Source organism: Canis lupus, chromosome 6 (genome assembly GCF_003254725.2).
Source record: "Canis lupus dingo isolate Sandy chromosome 6, ASM325472v2, whole genome shotgun sequence".
NCBI lineage: Eukaryota > Metazoa > Chordata > Mammalia > Carnivora > Canidae > Canis > Canis lupus.
Window position 1 is genome coordinate 19,026,092 of NC_064248.1, and position 19,670 is coordinate 19,045,761.

At 56.5% G+C, this 19,670-nt stretch overlaps 1 protein-coding gene and 1 long non-coding RNA gene across 5 annotated transcripts in view; both read left to right on the forward strand.

Annotated features, from left to right (window-relative positions):
• GTF3C1 (general transcription factor IIIC subunit 1) overlaps positions 1-12,434 on the forward strand; it is a 73,515-nt gene extending 61,081 nt beyond the window's left edge. For both annotated transcript variants that reach the window (XM_025415659.3, XM_025415660.3), the window contains 8 exons: positions 3,406-3,578; positions 5,069-5,356; positions 6,156-6,415; positions 7,456-7,736; positions 8,587-9,133; positions 9,867-9,918; positions 10,729-10,921; positions 11,380-12,434. In XM_025415659.3, the coding sequence (XP_025271444.1) occupies positions 3,406-3,578; positions 5,069-5,356; positions 6,156-6,415; positions 7,456-7,736; positions 8,587-9,133; positions 9,867-9,918; positions 10,729-10,921; positions 11,380-11,592 (2,007 nt within the window). In that variant the 3' untranslated portion in view covers positions 11,593-12,434. The remainder of the gene's footprint in view (positions 1-3,405; positions 3,579-5,068; positions 5,357-6,155; positions 6,416-7,455; positions 7,737-8,586; positions 9,134-9,866; positions 9,919-10,728; positions 10,922-11,379) is intronic.
• Positions 12,435-15,090: 2,656 nt separating this feature from the next.
• Positions 15,091-19,202, forward strand: LOC118355072 (uncharacterized). Of its 3 annotated transcripts, none has more exons than XR_004816757.2 (4): positions 15,091-15,580; positions 16,322-17,658; positions 17,982-18,130; positions 19,003-19,202. It is a non-coding gene; the product is annotated as an uncharacterized LOC118355072 (long non-coding RNA). The 3 variants fall into 3 exon arrangements; XR_007411219.1 differs by having other exon boundaries at positions 16,322-16,552; positions 16,981-18,130; XR_007411218.1 differs by having other exon boundaries at positions 16,322-18,130.
• The last annotated feature ends 468 nt before the right edge of the window (positions 19,203-19,670 follow it).

Consider the following 19,670-nt stretch of genomic DNA (forward strand, 5'->3'; position numbering starts at 1 on the left):
CTGTTTTGATCACTAGAGATCACAGAGCGGGAAAACTCCCTTTCTGTGGGTCCTGGGCTTATCTCTCCCCTAAGAACGCGTCACAACTATCAGAATGTATTGCTGCCTTATCTTGGCCGAGTGAGGGTGGGAGGGAGGAAGGCAGTTCCCATTAACCCTGTCCTCAGCCTGGGGAAGTGACAGACACAGGAACTTGCATTTCAGAGCGTGAAGAAGCAGGTGCCCAAGGTCTCACCCCACTCTCCCTCAAACCTGTGTCTGTGTGGCTCCAGGGCCCCAGCAGACAGGTGCTGAGGAGGGCCTGCACTCCCCCCTCACCGGTACCCATGCCTCCCTTATTTCTAATGATCACATCGTTTAGCCCACAGGCCCCCAGCCCCAGCCCCAGAGATCGCAGAGCCTGACACATATGCTGCGGATCCCCAAGCACTCTGGTACAAGGGGTCCGCAGAGCACCCTGGGGGAGGTGGCAAGGTGTAGACCCAGCTGGGGCACTGCCTCTGTTCTTCAGGTGCTGCTGATTATTTTGGCCACAAAGGAGGTGAGGAGGACTAGGGGGAAATGGAGCAATCTAAGGGAAGTCGGTAGCCAGGTGTGACCCTCGTGCTTCAGAGCAGCACCCTAGCCTGCGGCCTTGTACAGCAGTGGCCAGGCCTCTGCCAACCCAAGACTGAGTGTGTATGTGTCATCTTTAAATTTGTCACCATGAGGTACAGTTGCTTGTCCAGCAGTGATGACATCTGGGCCCAGTCTAGCGGGAGGGTCCCCAGTCATCCCACTCTTGCTACCCTTGGTATCCTGGAGCATTTGGACCCGGCTTGCTCACGCGAAGTGTGCATGTTCAGGGCGGGAGGCTGATAGTGGTGCCTTGCCCCCTCCTCTCCATGCCCAAAGCCTATGTGAGCCTGAACGTGCCAGAGAACAAGATTGGAACAGGGTGGGGTCCGGCAGAGGTCCCACAGAGACAGCCCCTAGTCTGGCGCCTAGCTCTATTCTGTTGGACCTGAGCTTGTTTAAAAAAAAAAATTTTTTTTTTTAACTTACTGCCAGCATTGCCCATAAAAATCCCAATTTTCAACTTTACCCGTGACCATGTAGGGACCTTTTGGCTGTCCTGCCCAGCCGGGATTCGAGTCAGACAGGACCTGGAGATCAGTCCGACTGCTTGTCACAAGAGAAAGCTCAGCCCCAAAGTTAATGGCAAAAGCCAGGTCTCTGGCATCTCTGCCAGTGCCTCGCCCCCTGCATCATGCTGCTGCTTATCCTTCCTCCAGTTCCATTTCCAGCTGATGTCTGAGCTCTGGTGAGGGGGGGCGCGGTCACTGGCCTCATCACTCTCCTTGACCCCCAGGGGTGTGGGAAGTTGCATAAGAGAGCACCCAGGCCACAGCAGGTGGCAGGATGCTTCTTTAGTGACCTCCCCACCTGGCACTGAGCACTGGAAGGCCATCAGGGACAAGGTCAGGCCATATATAGGATCCCACTAGGCTCCCTGCAGCCCCAAGTTTCCAGGAGATGCACTGCAGGGCAGTGGGTGGAAATCTGGTGGGCTGGACCACAGTCACTCACTCTGTACATGTCTGAGCATGCCTGGGCCACGCCTGCAGTTGTTGGGGGAATATGCCCATCTTGTCATCTTAGAGAAGAGCTGAAGACACAAGGCTTTCCACGAAGCTGGATCCCAGCTTCCACATTCCTTCAGCAGGGAAGGAATGATGTAGGATAGTCCCTCTCCAGCCTCTTTTCCCTCTGCCCCTGCCAGTGCTTCCTCCTTTAGGCCTGTGCACCACTGTGATGTGGAAGCTCTCAAGAGAGAAATCATGATGGTGTGCAGGCCTCCTACTGACAAGACCCAGTGTGTGCCCAGACCCCTTCCAGCTCCAGGAGAACACGCTGTGCTGCCCCAGCACCCCGTCTGACCACCACTTTGGCTCCCTATCCCATGTCCCTCTGCAGTAGCGCAGTGGTGAGGTCACTGAACTCAAGGACAAGGCCTTGCTCTGTTCTTGGGCCCCAGCCCTGCCAAGTGGTATAGGCTCAGAAGATCCCTTGAAGTCAATATACCTCTGTCTTCTCTGCTGTCCATGGCTCTGGGGCCAACGCAGCAGAGAACCTTCCAAGCCTAAAATTCTCAGACCATGACCACATGTTTTCCTGGCCAGCGCTTTTGAGGAGACAGGTCTAGCAGGAACCTTCCTATGGTGTGGTAGATGCTAGACATTCACTCTTGGGTAGGCTGTCTGAGCCAGTGCTTTTCAGAAACTGGAATCATTGGGACTCTGCTGGCCCCACAGTACTTGGAGCTGCTCTTCCTCTGGGCAGAGTCCAATCTGAGCCATGGAGCCAGGGTGGTACGACCAGCAGGAGGAGCCTCTGCGACGGGCCAGACATTGCCTTCTACATTTGTGCTAGGTGCTGGGTGCCATGTGCCACTGCTGTGGCAGGGGTAGACCATTGCATCTGTGTTTCTGTGGGACTTCCTTTCTTGTGGGAGAGAAACAATGAGTAAGCGAATGAGGTCATTTCAGGTAGAGAGTTACGATGGAGAAAATAAAACAGGTTCCTATAATACAGTTGACTGCAGAGGAGCAAGATGGAGGAGGATTTGCTTTTTGAGGGGATATATTTGAGCTGAGAGCTAAATGTTGAGGAGTCAGCCTTACAAAAATTGAGGGAAGGTACTTTCCAAGTAATGGGAACTGCAAATGTAAGGCCTCCATGGTGGGGAGGCCTTGGCTTTTTCAGAAAAAGTAAGGAGGCCGGTGAGGCCAGAGTGGTGGGCAGGGTCCCACTCCCCGGAGTCCTTGTCAGGCGTAGCAAGGACTGGATGTTCCATCTACAGAGGGGGGCAGTGTGTGGGCTGATAGAAGCACCCGAGGCTTACTTTGGCTGGGTGGCTAAAGGACAGGTTGGGGGCCGGTGGCACATGGGGACGTAGGAGAGCAGTTAGCTGGAGGCTACAGTGAGGAGCAATGGTGTAGGCAGCATAAAGCAGATGTGTTTGGGAGCATTTTATGCAGGCACAGCCAATCAGGCCTACTGATGGGCTGGGCGAGGGCTAGGGACGCAAATGGTAGCAGAGGTGATTCTGCATTGACTCCCACTGCCCTTTTATCCAAAGACACAGGCGTGGGGTGCCAAGCCATCCCATGTCGCCAGCTGCCTGTCCTCTGTGGTGTCTGACCTGTGATGTGGGGGTGGAGGTTGATGGTCGGATTGCTGGCTTCCTCCAGGCCCTCCTGCCCGCACCCCCAGGAGTCTGCTCCAGCCTCCCAGCCCCTTGCCCCCATCAGTCCCTCCTGTGCACATGATCAGCTATAGCTTTTGTGCACTCACATATTCTGCTCCTCCCCCACCCCCAGCTGCTGGAGAGCCTTGCTCACCCATGGACTTGCTTTGTTGCAGACTTTCCGCCTGTACCGCGAGTATAAGGACCACATTCTCGTGAGGGTCTTCATGGAATGTCAAAAAAGGAGCTTGGTCAACCGGCGCCGTGTCAACCACATGCTGGGCCCAAAGAAAAACCGGGCTCTGCCCTTCGTGCCGATGTCCTACCAGTTGTCCCAGACCTACTACAGGTGAGCCCTTCGGCTGGGGCTGGGGCTGGGGCAAGGCAGGGCTCCAGATCAGAGGCCGGGCCACACCTTTGCTGCAAAGAGTAGCGCGTGGGAGTGCAAGCAACGGGATGTCGCTCTTCCTCAGAGAGCGTAGGGCTCAGCCTCCCAGGCTGCAGGTGCAGTGCACAGCTTCTGGAACCAATGTCTTCATCAACATCTGTGCTGCCTGCTCAGAAATAAGGGCAGGGTTCGAGGTGGTTTGTGTCAGGACATTTACTATTCTACAGGTACTGTGTTTCCCTTCTCCTATCAGATTGGGAAAAATAGAGTTTCTAACATGCTAATTAGCCCAGCGAAAGACACAGAGTCCTGGTCAGGCCTCACTGGCCGTTCTCACAGCTCAGAGCCACAGCAAGCCGTGGCTTGCAGGCTTACATGCTTCAGTTCGAAGCCATTCCGTATTTTCCAGATGCCTTCTGCAGGCACCAGCTGTCTTGAGTGGTGGTTTGGGATGCTGCCACTCTCCATAGCGCCCCCAACAGGTGCACTCCTCACAGCGTGGCCTCACGCCAGCAGCTGGCATGGCCGGCCTCTGTTACCTGCTTGGCATTTTATGCCACCAGTCTGCTTGACCACACGGAGGGCAAGTCTGTGAAAAGTGTTCCAGGAGTTTGGCCTTGGCTGGCTGCCTCCTTGTCAGTCCTCAGATCTACACCGAAGCTGTGGTCAGAAACAGAACAGCAAAATGGGGGGTGAAGGGTGGGGGGGTGGGTAGGCTTATGTATCCCTTTGCCTGTGACTCCAGACACTGGCACCTTTCTCAGAGGCCCCTCCCAAGTGAGGCTTGGTCTTCTTGGCCTCCCTGGGACATAGCCTGCTATAAGCTATGGGCTGGGAAGCACAAGATGTGAGTCTTAAAAAAAAAAAAAAAAGATGTGAGTCTAGGTCCGACAAGGCCGTTTGACCTTGACCTTAACCATTTCTCCCCTGCGACATTCTTGTCTATAAGCCAGGGGGTGGCATTCACGTCCGGTAGTCCTGGGTACCCCCCTGGGGCCCAGACCCAGTTACAGGATTGTGGGAAGTCACACTCTTGGACAGAAGCCAGGGCTGAACTCTGCAGTCGCCTCACAGAGACAGTGACATCAACACACACAGGTCCTGTCATCTCTACACAGGTTCAGGGCTTGCCTTGGCTAAAGATGATCATCACAAAAAATGCACTCGTCTTCCCCAGCTTGGCTTCTGTCTGTAGAAAATGCCTGTGAGGCACCACATATTAAGGCTAGGTGCAAAGACACGGCCCTGCCGTGAAGGTGCTCAGGTGAGCAGGGAGGACATGCACAGTTAGATTGAAACGTGGCGCCACTTGAGGCAGAAAAGAAGGCTTCGGGGGAAGCTGGGATGGACAGATTTGAACGCAAAGATCTGCAGGGCCCGTAGCCCTTCCACAGGAAGGCCTCCCACAATCTGTCCTCAGTTTGGACCTTACCACCTTTTTGTCCACGCAGGATTTTTATGTGGAGATTTCCAAGCACCGTTTGCACAGAATCATTCCAGTTTTTCAGTAAAATCCTGGCTGCCGGCAAGTTGGACCAGCCTGATACCTTCTCCTTCAAAGACGAAGATAATAGCAAGTCTTCCAATGACCTGGTAGCATTTTCTCTGGATAGCCCTGGAGGACACTGTGTGGCCGCCCTGACGCTTTTCTCCTTGGGCCTCATTTCCGTGGATGTGCAGATCCCGGAACAGATTGTCGTGGTGGACAGCTCCATGGTGGAGAACGAGGTCATGAAGAGGTGAGGGCGGAGGTGTCAGCAGGCACCGCTGGGGGCCTCGGGCACTGTGTGTCCTGTAGTGTCTGCAGTTTTATTTGTTCTGTCATCGGGTCTTTTTTCTTTTTTCTTTTTTTTTTTTTTAATATTTTATTTATTTGAGAGAGAGAGAGCACAAACGGGGAGGGGCGGAGGGAGAGGGAGAAGCAGACTCCCCCTGAGCAGGGAGCCCGATGCAGGGCTCGATCCCAGGACCCCAGGGTCATGACCTGAGCTGAAAGCAGACGCTTAACCAACTGAGCATCCAGGCACCTCTAGTGTTTATTCATTCAACAAACATGTGCTGTATCTGCCTGTGTCGTGTCTGGCACCGTGTGGCATCTAGGACATAAGATGGCAGGGTGTCAGCAGTGCCACTGGGAGTTCTCAGGACAGGACCTCACAGATCTGAGGGCTAGGGACTTCAGCACTGTGTCCAGTCCAATGCTTCGTGCTTGTGCCTTCAGGAGCAGGGGGAGCCAGAGGAGGGGTAAGGCCGGAAGGCGGCTTTGGCAGAGGTTCCTGAAGGGCTTAATAGCTAAGCTGGGATTTAGTGGAAAAGCAGACATTTTTTTGTATAGATACTGGGAAGTGTTTCCAGGCAAAAGGAACAGCCGTTGCAAAAGCATAGGTACGTGAACAGGGGTGAAGGTGATCAGAGGAGGTGAGTCTGGAGCAGCAGTCCGCGCTGCCCTTCACAGCCAGATGCCTGGGGTGGCAGGAGAGAGTCCATAGCGACCACAGGCCATTGCTGAAGCCGGACCGCAGTGTTTTTTTCTCCTAGTTTGGGGAAGGACGGGGGCTTAGACGAGGATGACGATGAGGAGGAAGACTTGGACGAAGGCTCGGGGGGCAAGCGCCGGGCCATCGAGGTGAAAGCCCGCCAGGCTTCCCACACCAACTACCTGCTGATGCGGGGCTACTGCGCACCAGGCATCGTCAGCACCCGCAACCTCAACCCCAACGACAGCATTGTGGTGAACTCCTGCCAGGTGAAGTTCCGGCTCCGCCGCACCCCCACACCCACCCGGCTCTGGCCCACCGGTGAGTGTCGCCCCCTGCCATCGGCGCCCCAAGCCACTGGCCCCTGCAGACTGGGGCTGGACTGGGGCTGGGATGGAACCCAAGCCCCTCCCCTCCCAGGCCTTGGTCTTCTGGTCCTTGCCCCACTGCCATGTGCAGAAGTGTGCCACCATCAGGGGTGGGCATGTAAGGGGAAGCGTCTGACCCCCCCACCCCCCGCCGGCCCTGGCCTGCTCACCAGGGCAGCCTGTCCGCTGTTGCTGGTTCCCTCCGGGGCTTTTGAAGTATGACTTTTGACCTCTTGTCTTGAAAGACAAGTCTTTGGCTTACGTTCATTATCTTCATCTCCTTTATTTCCATTCTTTACACTCTTTTTTAACTTGTCTATGAATTACCTCTGAAACTCTAAATATCTTACTTAAGCCTTGCTTTCCCATACCCCGAAAGTGAGAAGGTCTCTCCTCTCTCTTCCTCAAGTAAGGATATCCGGGCCCCTTGCCATCCCTGTGCTTCTCTTCCCCCCTTCCCACTCCCTCCCTTCCTGCCTCTGCCTTCCCAAACTCCTTCCCCTGCTGAGGTACATGGTGTTTTGTTTACTTTCTGTTTCAAAACCCCAGTTATTCTGTGCTCTGCCTGGAGTTTGACTCGGGCCAAGCCTGTGACCATGATCTTAGCAGAGCCAGGTTTTACAGGAGGCAGCACATACCAGCCCTGGCTACTGGAAGTTAACATGGGGAGCATAGAGCAGGGTTCCAGGGTGTCCTGACACACAAGCACCAGCAAGGCAAGGCCTAGGGCAGCCCAAATTCAGGACCCCTGTCTAGAGCTCCGGGCAGTGCTTCTCAGACTCCAGTCCCATTATCTTGCCCTTCAGTTTGAATCTTGAGCAAGAGAACAGTCCTGGCGCCCCCGAGAATCCCCACCACCAGGGGGCCACACCCTATCTTCCCAGAAGGTGACCCCTCACTGTTGGGGCGTGGTTGGTTGGTGTTAGAGCACGTCCTGTCTTGATGTTGCTTGTGCTCCAGCCTGGCTGATAGTGGCCCTCCTCGTCTTCACAGTCCCTTGTCTGGAAGAGCTGCCCATGGGCATCTCCAGCCTCCCTGACTCCTTCACCAGGCTGATTAAGAGCCAGGAGGATCCCTGCAGCCTGGAAGAGTTTGTCCACCAGGTGGAGCTGTGCGGCTATGAGCCTGGAGACGTGTGTGCCGTCTTGGAAGTCCACGGGGTCATTGCAGCCACAGGGTGCTTTGGGGTGGACAGAGTGGAGCTGAGCAAATGGTTCTCCGCCTTTGAGAGGACAGATGCTGAGCGCACCAGGACCTTCACGGACTACGTCCAGGTGAGCCGTGTTCTCAGGTCACATGGGGTAACCCACACAGAAGCATCTCACTGGCCAGATGCACCCTGCAGAGGGCTTGGTTTGGGGCACATAGCATAATTAAATTCGTTGCCAAGATTAAAAACAGGGAATTGTGCATAAAACCCAGCTTTTCTGGAATGTTTGAAGGTTTGGCACACTGGGCCCCATTTCCTCAGCACTGGGACGGAGCCAAGTAGGGCCTCTGACTCCCAGATATCCTGCACCTGGCCCCTCAGGTCTCCCCACTGTCCCCACCTGGGTCCACTTTCACTGGGGACCCTTGAACCCAGAGAACGTCGTAACAGATGGACCCTTTAAATTGAGTGCCTGGGGACCCGACTCACCTTCCTGAGCATTGTCCATAGTTGGAAGCAGTGGAATACATGTCACTTATTAGTAATGTCACAGAACTGCCTGCCCTGCAGTGTTCGTGGAGGAGGAGGAGAACAGATACCAACGTTTCTGGTTACCAGACAAGTGTTCATGAGCACAGGACATGAGTAGGGTTGTCACTACTGTCCATGTAGTGGTGTTCCATCACTCCCATAACCAGAGGTGCCTCTGGAGCCCTGGAAAGCAAGCCAGGACGGGTTGGGTAGCTCCCTGTGTTCCCTGCTGCCCAGTCCGGGTGGCGAATGCTTACAGCGAACCCTCCCCAGAACTGCGTGACCTGGCGAGGAGTCCCAGTTCCAGGATGTGAACTGGGGCAAATTTCTCAAAGCCTGACTTATGGGTTTTTAATGTAGGAATGAAAAGAGAGTTGGCAGTGCACCCCCATGAGGCCCCCTGCATTGGTGCACAGACCCCGTGTGTCTCCCACTCTTCCTAGGATCTCTTGGAGCATCACCAGGTCCTGGAAGTAGGTGGCAACACAACTCGCTTGGTGGCCATGGGCTCTGCCCGGCCCTGGCTGTTGCACTCGGTGCGGCCGAAAGGCAAAGAGGAACATGTGTACCCACCAAGAGAAGACCCCCGGGCCCGACCCCAAGACAGGCCTGCCAGAAAGGACAGCCCCTCTGAGAGGCACTCCCAGGGCCCCCAGAGCACCAAAAGGCGTGCCAGCTGGACGAGCAGTGATGTGGCCAGTCAGGGCAGCGGTCCTGACCCTGAGAGCACCCTGAAGCCCCCTGCCAAGAGGCCCACGCTCCAGGATGTGCGCTTGGCCCCCAGCCCCCGGCCCATAGCAGAAGAGGAGCCAGAACCCCTGGCGTCTGCTCTGCCGGCAGCTCCCAGAGACGCCTATGTGGAGGAGCTTCCCCTGGGAGCACCAGAAGCCGGGCAGGAGGACCAAGAGGATACTGGGGAACCCAGGCTTCCAGGCCAGGAGCAGCTGAGCTGTCAGGACCAGTTCCCAGAAGGATCCGAAGACCCCAGAGGTACCGAGCAAACCTTGTTCCCTTCTCCCCCTCGCCCCACCTGCCCATCCTCTGTCCTCTATCCTCAGGCCGACACTGGGAACCTGCCACTGGCCACACAAGGCTGTTCACTCCAGCCTCACCTAGCCTCACAGGTCTTGCCTATTTCCACTTAACTGTTTCCACTAGAGGGCTTCAGGGACGCCTGAGCAGGCCTGTGAATGACAAGCATGGGTTCTGGAAAGCACTGTTGGCTGAAGGCACTTGTGTAAGGGCACAGCAGCCGGAGCAGGGGGCATCGCACCTCCTGTCGGGATTGGCAGGCGTGCAGGAATGGAAACCTGCCGTGTTCCTCTCCTGCGGCGTGAATGCTCCTACCTCTGCTCAACACTGGCCTCTTCACGTGGTTTCTAGAGCTGTCTTTGTTTCCTTGGGGGTGTTTTCCTTAGGGGTTTATCCACACAGCTCTGTGGCCAGGGCTCCTGGGTGGAAGAGGAGGTGCTCACTTGCCCCCCCCCGGGGCCCTGGGAACAAGCCCCCCGCCCCGACCCTTGCACACCTGGACGCAGCCCTGTTTTGTTCTAGGCGCACTGGCTTCAGCCCCAGGGGCCTGTTGCGGGGGAGGGGGCTGGGGCTCTGTGAGGAAGGGGCTTGCTGTCCCATTGTTCGTGGCTTTAGCCCCAGAGCCAGGAGTACGTGTTGAAAGATATGGGCTCCCACCTCTTAGGTCTCGTGTCCTTTGCCTCTCTGTCAGGTTTGGCCGAGAGTTCTGTGGCTGGTAGCGTCTCCCAGACGACATGGGAAAAGTGAGTGTGTACCCAGATCCAGGCGGCGGGGTGCGGGTGTGAGGGTGGGAATCTGTCCCCAGGGTCCCAGTAGGGAGCATCACAGGGAGATCTTCCACAGTCGGGTGCAGTGGTTCTTGGCCTGGGGACCTGGAAACGTGTGGGACTTTGGTTGTCCCACTGGCTGGGGGAACAAGGCAGGAGCTACTTGCAGATTGTGAGTGAGGGCCAGAGGTGCAGACTTGTGTGGGGGTCCATCTGGAACCATGGGCTTCATGGGAGCCTTCCTGGTGCAGGGGCGCCTCCTACACATGTGCATGTGTCCCTCCACCGGCCCCTCCCAGGGCCCCATCACAGTGGTCAGAGCCAGGTGTCCAGCTGGTCCTGGGCCCCTCCCGTGCCTGGACCCCGTGGCAGACCAGTCACTGGGGATAAGATGGGGACTGCTGTATAAGATACAGAAGTAGAGCTTCTACGTGCACACCTCTGTGAGCTTGGCCTGATGAGGAGTCAGCCGTTGCCCTGGGTCCCAGCTGGAGCTGGTAAATCCAGAAATCAGCTCTTCTCCCTCCCATGCCAGCAAGGGGTCCTGTGGGGGACGTTGGCACATCACGGCCTTGATTAAGGCTGAGTGTGAGCGGGTCTCCTGAGCCGGTGACCCTGGGCCCTGGGGTTGGGACCCGTCATTCCGGATGGGAAGGAAGAAGTGGACGAGCAGAAGGTAACCGGCCCCCAGCCCCAAGACGCGGGCCAGGTGCCGACTGCCCAGAGCTCGGCATCCCATCTCTGGAGTGGGGGACCGAGCCTGCCCCCCACATGCCGCCCCTGCAGGGACTGCGAGAGCATCTCGTTCATCGCCCGCCCGTGGCGCATCGTGGACGGCCACCTGAACATACCAGTGTGCAAGGGCATGATGGAGGCCTTGCTCTATCACATCATGAGCAGGCCCGGCATTCCCGAGAGCTGCCTGCTGCAGCACTACCAGGGCGTCCTGCAGCCCGTCGCCGTGCTGGAGCTGCTCCAGGTGCAGCTGGGCTGGCCTGGGCTGGGGCAGGCCTCCCACCGCGGCTCCCTCCTCCGCTCCCTCCTCCTCGGCCCCTGCTTCAGCCTCAGGTTCAGCCTCAGGGCTTGGGGGGCAGACTGTCAGAAAATTCCTAGCTTCGGCCTGAGGGTGCCACAGGCTTAGCCCCAGAGAGCCGGGCAGCTCCCATGAATCCCTTAGTTCCTTCATCTCCCCGCTCAGACTTGCCCAGAGGGGTGAGCTCCCTGTCCCCCGAGGCTGCCAGGCCGACCACAATGAGCCCCACACCTGTCTTCCCGCTTCTGCCCTGTTAGCACTGACTGGCTCCCACCCTGACCTCAGCACTCTCCCCTGGGCCCCGCAGCCCCCGCCCTCGTCCTGGGCTTCCTGCAGATGCCAGGGTGGGACAGAGGACGCAGGCTACGAGTGCGCCCGTCACCCTGAGTGTTCCCTTTCTCTAGGGCCTGGAATCCCTAGGCTGCATTAAGAAGTGCTCGCTGAGAAGGCCCACAGCCGTCTCTCTCTTCTCCAAGCCCCGGGTCCTGGAGGCCCAGGAGCCCTCCAGCCCGAGCGAGAGCCCCACCGTGTTCTACGAGCCCACGCTGGACTGCACCCTGCGGCTGGGACGTGTGTTCCCCCATGAGATCAACTGGAACAAGTGGGTCCACTTATGAGGCACGTGCGGTCACCACGACCCCTTCCTGCGGAGGGAGTGACCCCAGGGGGCTCGTGTGCTGCACCCCGCCCGGTGCACAGAGACAGGTCTGTGCCAAGCCTCTGGCCTGGAACTTAGAAGAGGGCCACCTGTCCGCCTGTTCCGGGGTCCTTCCCGGACTGAGGGCCCTACCCGTTCCCACTGGGAGCTTTGTAAGGAAGGCTTGGGTCCCTGCTCTCCCTCTCCCTCTCTCATTCCCAGGGCCTCTTAGCCGTGGCTGCAGGCATGGATCCCACTCTCTCATCGCTGCCTGCCTTCTCTGTGGAACTGGGGTTGTGGTGAGTTTGAGAGGCTCTAGCAGGCTTGGCCTCCAAGGGCCTCCACCGTTGGGAACAGAGCTGCCTGCCTGGGGCCCCTGTGCCTTCCAGATGGACCTCAGCGTTGTCATCCTTTGGCCCATGAGGGGTTGTGAGCTTGCATGGCTCACCCCTCGCATTACAGATTCTTGCCACCATGGCAGGAAGCCCAAGGGCCCCAAGTGGCAGGGCCTCATGTAGGGTGTGTCAGAACAGGGGCCATGTGTCTTGCCACCCAGGGCCCCAACCGGGACTGACTGCTCTCCAGGCAGGACATCTGCCCCTGAGGCTGGAACTGAGGCACCCAGAGGGGAGCCTGGGGCTCCCTTGTTTACCTGGCAAGACACCCGTCAGTCCTCCAGCGGGGGGTGGGCATCTTTCCCGCTGGCTGGAGTGGAGCAGCCATGCGGGCCTGGGGTTGGTTTGTTCTTTTCACTTCTTTTCTCTTTAAACAAATACCTTGCATGTATTTATTTATTTTGTAATTAAAGTGAAGTAAAATGCATTTAGTTTGGTGTGTTTTCCTAAAGAATCGCTGATCCCCTGAGGGAGTCCCTGCTTTCAGCTGCAGGATGGCTGAAAGGAATCCGTGCTCCCAGTAAAACCACAGGAAGAGGGGGCCAGCCCGCCCTGGGCACAGCCGCACTGCCCACCTCTGCTCCACAGCCCTTCCTCCTCCGCCGCGGGGCCCAGGCCTGTGTCTCCACGGAGAAGCTCGTGTGGGTGTGCCACGCAGGGCCAGGCCAGCAGGTCCCCGGGGTCACAATGATCTGGGTTGGGCAATGGAAGTTCTCTTTAGCCCTCCCCTCCCCCCACTCCCCTTCTTTTTCTTCCCTCCCTCCCTCTCTCTGTGTGTCTTTCTCTTCATCCCTCCCTTCTTTTCTTTCTTCTCTTCTTACTTTCTTATATGTATGTTAGCTGCCGACACTTTTTAAAAATTGGACATTTCGGGATCCCTGGGTGGTGCAGCGGTTTGGCGCCTGCCTTTGGCCCAGGGCGCGATCCTGGAGACCCGGGATCGAATCCCACATCGGGCTCCCGGTGCATGGAGCCTGCTTCTCCCTCTGCCTGTGTCTCTGCGCCTCTCTCTCTCTCTCTGTGACTATCATAAATAAATAAAAATTAAAAAAAAAAATTTGGACATTTCACATATTTTAAAAATTCAAACTTCTAACTTCTTAAAACCTGGAGAGATCCAGCAACACCACACAGGGCAGTGGGGGGTGGGGATTGTGGGACGTGCCCCCTCCACCGTCAGGTCTGCCCTGGCCCAGCCTCATGCCCACCAGCTTCTACCCCCAACAAAAGCAGCCCGCCTGCGCATGTTTGACCTCAGGGCCCCGTGTTTCTGTCCCGAGACCAGACTCTGGGGTGGTGGGGGGCAGGATGGAACACATGATGGAGAGTCTGAGAGTGAGCCCCACCCCAGCACAGCCACGACCTGGCCAAGTCTTACATTATTTTTTTTCTCTCTCTCATTTTTACTCAAGTATAAAAAGACTAGAGTTGGGGTTGGGGGGTGTTGAGATCAGATAGAAGAAGGAGTGTTCTCTGCTTTATGAACAGAAAATACTTTACAGATGCCAATTGTTTGGGAACCTGTCAAGCAGTGGAAGAAAGGTAGGGTTACGGGCACCCAGTCTCAACAACTCACATCTCCGATCCTTGCTTTTCCCATCTGAAAAATGGGGAGGGACTATCGCCCTCACAGGAGGACCAGAGGCACTGAAGAATACCAAGCGCAGGCACGGTTGATCTGGTCTGTCCCTGCACATGAGGGTTGGTTTGGGCCTGTGTTCTAGAGATTGGGACATAGGGACGAGGGGGGCAGTCATTCAGTGGACAGATGGGCTTCTGTGATCATGGCTCCACATTCCACAGCAGCCATTCTGTGCAAGGGGGACCTGTTCTCTCCCTCCTTCTGCCCACCTGTGCATCTGTCCACGTCTGTTTGTCCATCCACCCATCCATCCACCCATCCATTCACCCACCACCCATCGTCTATCCATCCGTCCATCCATCTGTCTAACCACCCATCTGGAAAACAAGTGTGTATGAAGGGTGGGAAAGAATTCACATTTAGACTGAATCCCAAACAAAAGGCAGGGAGAATGAGCAGGGACACCAACCGCAGAGGCGCACACCCCATTCACCCTAGCTTGCCACTCACAGGAGGCTGGAACTATAGGGCCTGGACACCTGTGGCTCTGTGCTTCGTGTCCTGTTCCTCCAGCCAACTCTTTATTCCTAAAGATTTGTTTATTTATTCATGAGAGACACAGAGACACAGGCAGAGGGAGAAACAGGCTCCATGCAGGGAGACCGACACGGGACTCGATCCTGGGGCCCCAGTACCACGCCCCGGGCTGAAGGCAGGCGCTAAACCGCTGAGCCACCTGGGCATTCTCAGCCAAGTCTTTTGGTTCTTCTTCCTTTCAACTTACATCAGTGACGTGGTAATGCATTCTCTTTAAAACGCTTAGTACAGGTAAGACTTAAACCTCCAGGCTCCTTTCCCCTTAAGACCTTTTTCTTTGCATTTACACACATGTAATGTAAGGAAACATGGGCCTGATGCCATTTTTACATCAAATGTCCCACTGATGAAGCTCCCTGGGCTCCCCCAGCAGTGTCCCTGGCGTGCATGCATCAGCACATGGAGAGCCACCTCCCCCTCACCAGCAGGTGTGTCAGCACAGATGCTTGAATTTATTCCCTCCTTTCCCTGACGGTGGACACCACTGTTCCTGGTTCCCCCCACCCCGCTCAGCATCCTCCTCTGCCTTCTGAGCCTCCGCCTCCCTCCTGTCTTGCGTCCTCTCAGATCTTGCACCCTCCTGCCTGCTGCTGGGCCTCCTCCGGGTCCCCCTGCTCCCCTTCCTGCCTCCTTTCTGGCCTGGGCTGAGAGTGGTCTCCACCCTCTGACTTCCCCTGACTCCCCAGCCTTCCCTTGAGCCCTCGACCCGCTTCTGCCAGGGATTTTCCAGTTGTGCACATAGGTGTGGGGTATGTGTGGATGTGGATCTGTGTACAGACCTGTATGTGTGTATACGCGCTGCCCGTCTGTGTGTGCACGCGTGACCTCCCTGCTTACTGACATCTCCCCACCCCCACCGCCCAGTGCCCTGTGCACATCCAGCCACCCAACCAGAAGTCAGCCCTTGTTGAATTAAAATAGGAGCCTGTCAGTTCGCCTTGTGTCCTCATCACCATACTCCCGCTGCAGGGGGTCGCTCTGACCACTGTCTAGGGCCACCCGTATAAGCCACCTGACGCAGCCCTTGGCAGATGAGAGTCTAGAGCACAGAGCTGGAGGGCGCTGCCGCGGGGACGCCTCGGCCAGGTTCGAGCGGTCACCAGCAGGTGGCAGCAGCAGCCCAACGGCTCTGTTCGCGGCTGGTTCATTCTTGCTCTCCCGGTGTCCGCAGCAACCTGTCCAGCTTCGCTGTTGAGATCAGGAAAAGCTTGCTGGGACTGGGCCGGGGGGAGCGGTGGACTCGTCCACAGAAATGACGATAAAGCAATAACAACGCTCTCTGAGCACTTGCCGTGTGCCCGACACCATTCTTGGCCCTTTACACAGATTAACTCCTGCCGCGCCGCTCAGTATGCCCATTTGTGTTTGAAGGAACTGAGGCACAGAGAGAGAAAGTAAGTCACTTCTGCAAGCTGGAAGCGGGTGGGTGGATGTGCTGGCAGGCCAGCTCAGGCCGTGCAGCCCCAAAGCCTTCCCCCTCACGCCACTTGCCAGAGGTGGGGTTTCCTCTGGGGTGAGCAGCTGGCGTTACCCTAGGAGGAGACCCCTTAAACTGCAGAATGAGAAGGTTTCTTCCCTGGGGCCACCAATGTTAAAAGAAAACCCCTCAGATCCATTGCCACTAGGGATGGGGGAAAGACCCCTTCCTGCCCCGTGGTGTGAGCAACGGGAGAGGGCCCTTTGCTCCACATATAGACTTGCAAGGAGGCCCCGGTCTTCATCTCTGTGTCCCATTATCAGGCATTTCCAGGTCCGGGGCAGGTGGCTCCCTCCTGGGCCCAGTCCCCTCCTTCCTCTCTGCCTGCTGCCTTATTACTGATTGACTCACACGTCCATCCATCCAGCATCTGCTGAGCACCAGCTATGTGCCAGGCACTGTTCTGGGCTCTGAGACACAGCAGCAAATAAAACAGACAAAACCCCCGTGCTAGCGGGATCGACAGTAAACCCGACAAATCCGTAAGAGACCTAAGTTAGAGCTTAATATTATGAGGGAGAAAAAAACAAAACTAAGTGAGTGGGGCGTGGTGGTTTTGAATGAGGGGCCCCGCGGAGGTCCTGCAGCACTGACTCCTCTTGTTATCCTTTCGTGGCTTGATGTTTCCTGACTGTTACCTCTTCCTCCTGTTCTCCAGGTGTGATGGGCTCCCGGGAGGCAGGTTGCATGTGTTCACTGCTCTGTCTTTCCTGTCCCTGGTTCTCTGACCGTGCTCCTGGGCGGCTGCCCTGGAAATGTGCCACACGTGGTGCCAGCGGCCAGTCCCCACACCCAGTCCCAAGTGGGAGAGCGGAAGAGGCTTCCCCTCCAACAGGGGATCCTAGGGGAAGACACCCAGCTCTGCTTCCTTGTGTGGGCCTCAACCTGGGTGAGCCATTCCTCCCAGACACAGAGTTCCTCCCAGCAAGCCCAGGGGCTGGTGGCTGCCCCCACTTTAGGAGGAGGAAATTGAGGCTCAGAGACATCAGGCGGCCGGCCGCCCAAGGTCATTCATGAGAAGGGATGGAGCCTGGTCCCCTAGCCCCTTTGAATGTGGTCCTTCCTCAGGTTGGGAGGAGAGTCCTCCTTATGCTAGGACACTTCCCGCCGCAGGTGACACAAACCCATCTCGGACCCACTTAAGCAAAAAGGGGAAACTCGCAGCTCATCAGCCCAGTCAGGACAGGCTGGGTTTTGCGGTGCTAACAAACAGCCCCCAGCCCTCGGTGGGTTACAACAGGGATTTATCTCTTGGTCACGATACACGTCCATCTTGGGTAAACCAGAGGCTCTGCTCTCTGCATTGCCTCATGCCAGGACCCAGGCTGATGGAGCAGCCACCAACTCATCTGTCACAGTGCCCAGTGGCAGAGAGGAACAACACTCCAGAGGACATCACGACGGTCAGGTACCTGTTCTGGTTCAGAAGTGAGACTTAGCACTTCTGCTGACAACTCCCTGGCTAATCCCAGGGGGAGAGGGGAGACAGAAGACGAAGAGCTGCAAATATTTGGTGAACAGCATAATGACTTCCACACTCGTACCTCAAAAGTCCAGGGGGATATAGTTTCAGGCATGGCTGGATCCAGGAGCTCAAGAGATATTACCAGAAATCTATCTCCATTCTCAGCTCTGCATTCTTATATGTTGGCCTCCTCCCAGGTGAGCTGTTCTTTCCTGGTGCCCACAACCCCAGGCTAGTCCATCCCTACCACTGAGCAGTCCCAGCAGAAAGAGTGCATGGACCGGTTCAGGTCATGTGTAGGTCTCAGAACCAGCGGGGGGGAGGGGGGGAGGCGTGCGCAGAATGCTCTGTCGGCCACTCCCAGCTGCCCCACAACGATGCTGCACGGACAGAAGCAGCAGGCACCTCATGGGCGTTTGCTAAGACTTTGTTCCCTCTTAACCTTGGTCCCTTTCAGCAGAGCAAGGGGAGGAAGAGCTGCATTTGGTGTCAGGAGACTAGAGTTCATGTTCATGTTCATCTTTAATCTGGTACGTGACCTCAGGCAAGCAAGCCCCTGCCCGTTGTGCCCCTTCACTTCATTTGTCACACGGACAGCCCTGCCCTCTCAGCCCCTGCAGATGGGAGAGAGCTGGCCCAGGAGTAGAACGTGGCTTCCATGCACCTGGCGTTGCTAACAATCCTCCTGACTCTTAGGAGACTCATTAGCAATTCTAGCCTGGACTCTGGGGGGCCAAAGAGCCACCTTCCCCATCTCCAGGCTCTCCCCTCTGTCACACCTCCAGGCCCAGCTCAAGTTCTTCCTTCTGCCCAAAGAGCTGGTGCAGCTAACAACTCTGATTCCTTTTTCAAGGTCCCAACAAACACCACCTCCTCCCTGAAGCCCACCAGCCCCTCCTGATGCCCCTCGGGGCTCCCATGAGTGGCATGCTGGGGCTGGCTCGGATTAGCCAGGAGAGCTGATGACACACATCTCCTCCCAATCACACTTCGAGTTGTCAGGTTGGTAGCTTGGAATGGGCCATGGTGGAAGTGTCTACGCCGTGGAAGGAAAGCACACACAACACACTACAAATAGGGCTTGAGTGCCTTCTACGTGCCGGGCTGGAGGGAGGGCAGTGAACAAAATAGGGGATGTTGTTGCCCTCACGGAGCATCTGTTTGACTTACGAGCTTGGTATCTAGCAGCTGTTTCCACCTGTCCATCAGCGCTGTCCCTTCTCCATCTATCCATCTGTCCGCCCACCAATGCAACCACCGGTCCCTCTGTCATCCACCCACCACCTCCTGCTAATCCACCCTCCCAGGAAGGCCAGCTCTTGCCTCCGTTTTGCACCCTGCAGATGAGCTGAGTCCCCTGCAGAGATGGAAGTGATGGGTACTCATGTCTGGTCCAGGCCAGAGCCCCCCACCAAGCCCCAGGCCTGGCATCAGCGTCCCGGGTGTCCCCTCCCCAGTGCCCTGGCCCAGAGCCCCGTGCACGGAAGAGCTGAGCTCCTTCCCCCAGGGAGCCGGCGGTTCAGGTGGCCTCTGGAACCCACTGCCCCCAAGAGGATGTGGAAACCACAGCACACCTTGGCCCAAGTGTCCCCAGGGTGACGGTGGGGGATGGTGAGAGCTGCTCACTTGTGCAAGAGCTCCCGTGTCAGACTCGAGCTCCCATCTGAGCCTCACTCTGGTCCCAAGTCAACAGCCCCACAGTTGAAACCATCAATGTTCTAGAACTTTCAGCACCAAGGACTCTCTCAGGGACTTCCCCCAACCACCCCATTTTACAGATGAATCACAGTGAGGCTTTTGGCAGGACTGACTTCCACCAACTTGTAGCTCAGACTCACCCAAGAGGAGAGACAAACCAGAGCTTTCTCCTTCAGGTCCTGCCTGGCAGCCTGGCCTCCTGGGAGAAAGATGGGCCCAGGCAGTTCCAGGCCAGGGTGGGGATGCCCCCTGGGGCTCCAAGAGCGAGGGCTGGCTCAATCGGACTCTCTGCCTCCTTGACCCTGCTTCCTGGTCTTGAAAACAAATGCCTGTGAAGGTGAGCACGCTGATAGGGAAGACAGTCTAGGTTCTTGTTTTGTTTTGTTTTGTTTTTTTAAGTAGGAGCTGCATGCAACCTGTTAGCACTGAGGTCTAGCTCCTGTCCAAAGCTGGTGTTCGGTTAGGCACCTTCAAATGTGGCTAAGATGTATTTTCTTAGCTTTTAATTCACATTTGAACAGACTCTCTGGGAAGTCAACAAGGGGCGCCTGGGTGGCTCAGTTGGTTAAATGTCTGCCCCAGAGCCCTGGGATGGAGCCTGGCATCGGGCTCCCTGCTAAGCAGGGAGCCTGCTTCTCCCTTTTCTCTCCTTCTGCCACTGCCCCTTCTTGTGCTCTATCTCGCTATCTCTGTCTCTCTCTCTCTGAAATAAATAAAATCTTAAAAAAAATCTTCAACAGAAACTTAACTGCCCCCTAATTCCTGGGGATGAGCAAATAAGATGCCTAAGGCACTGAGCGTGGGGTCATCGCCGCTGATTCCTTCCTGCCCCTCCCCCACCACG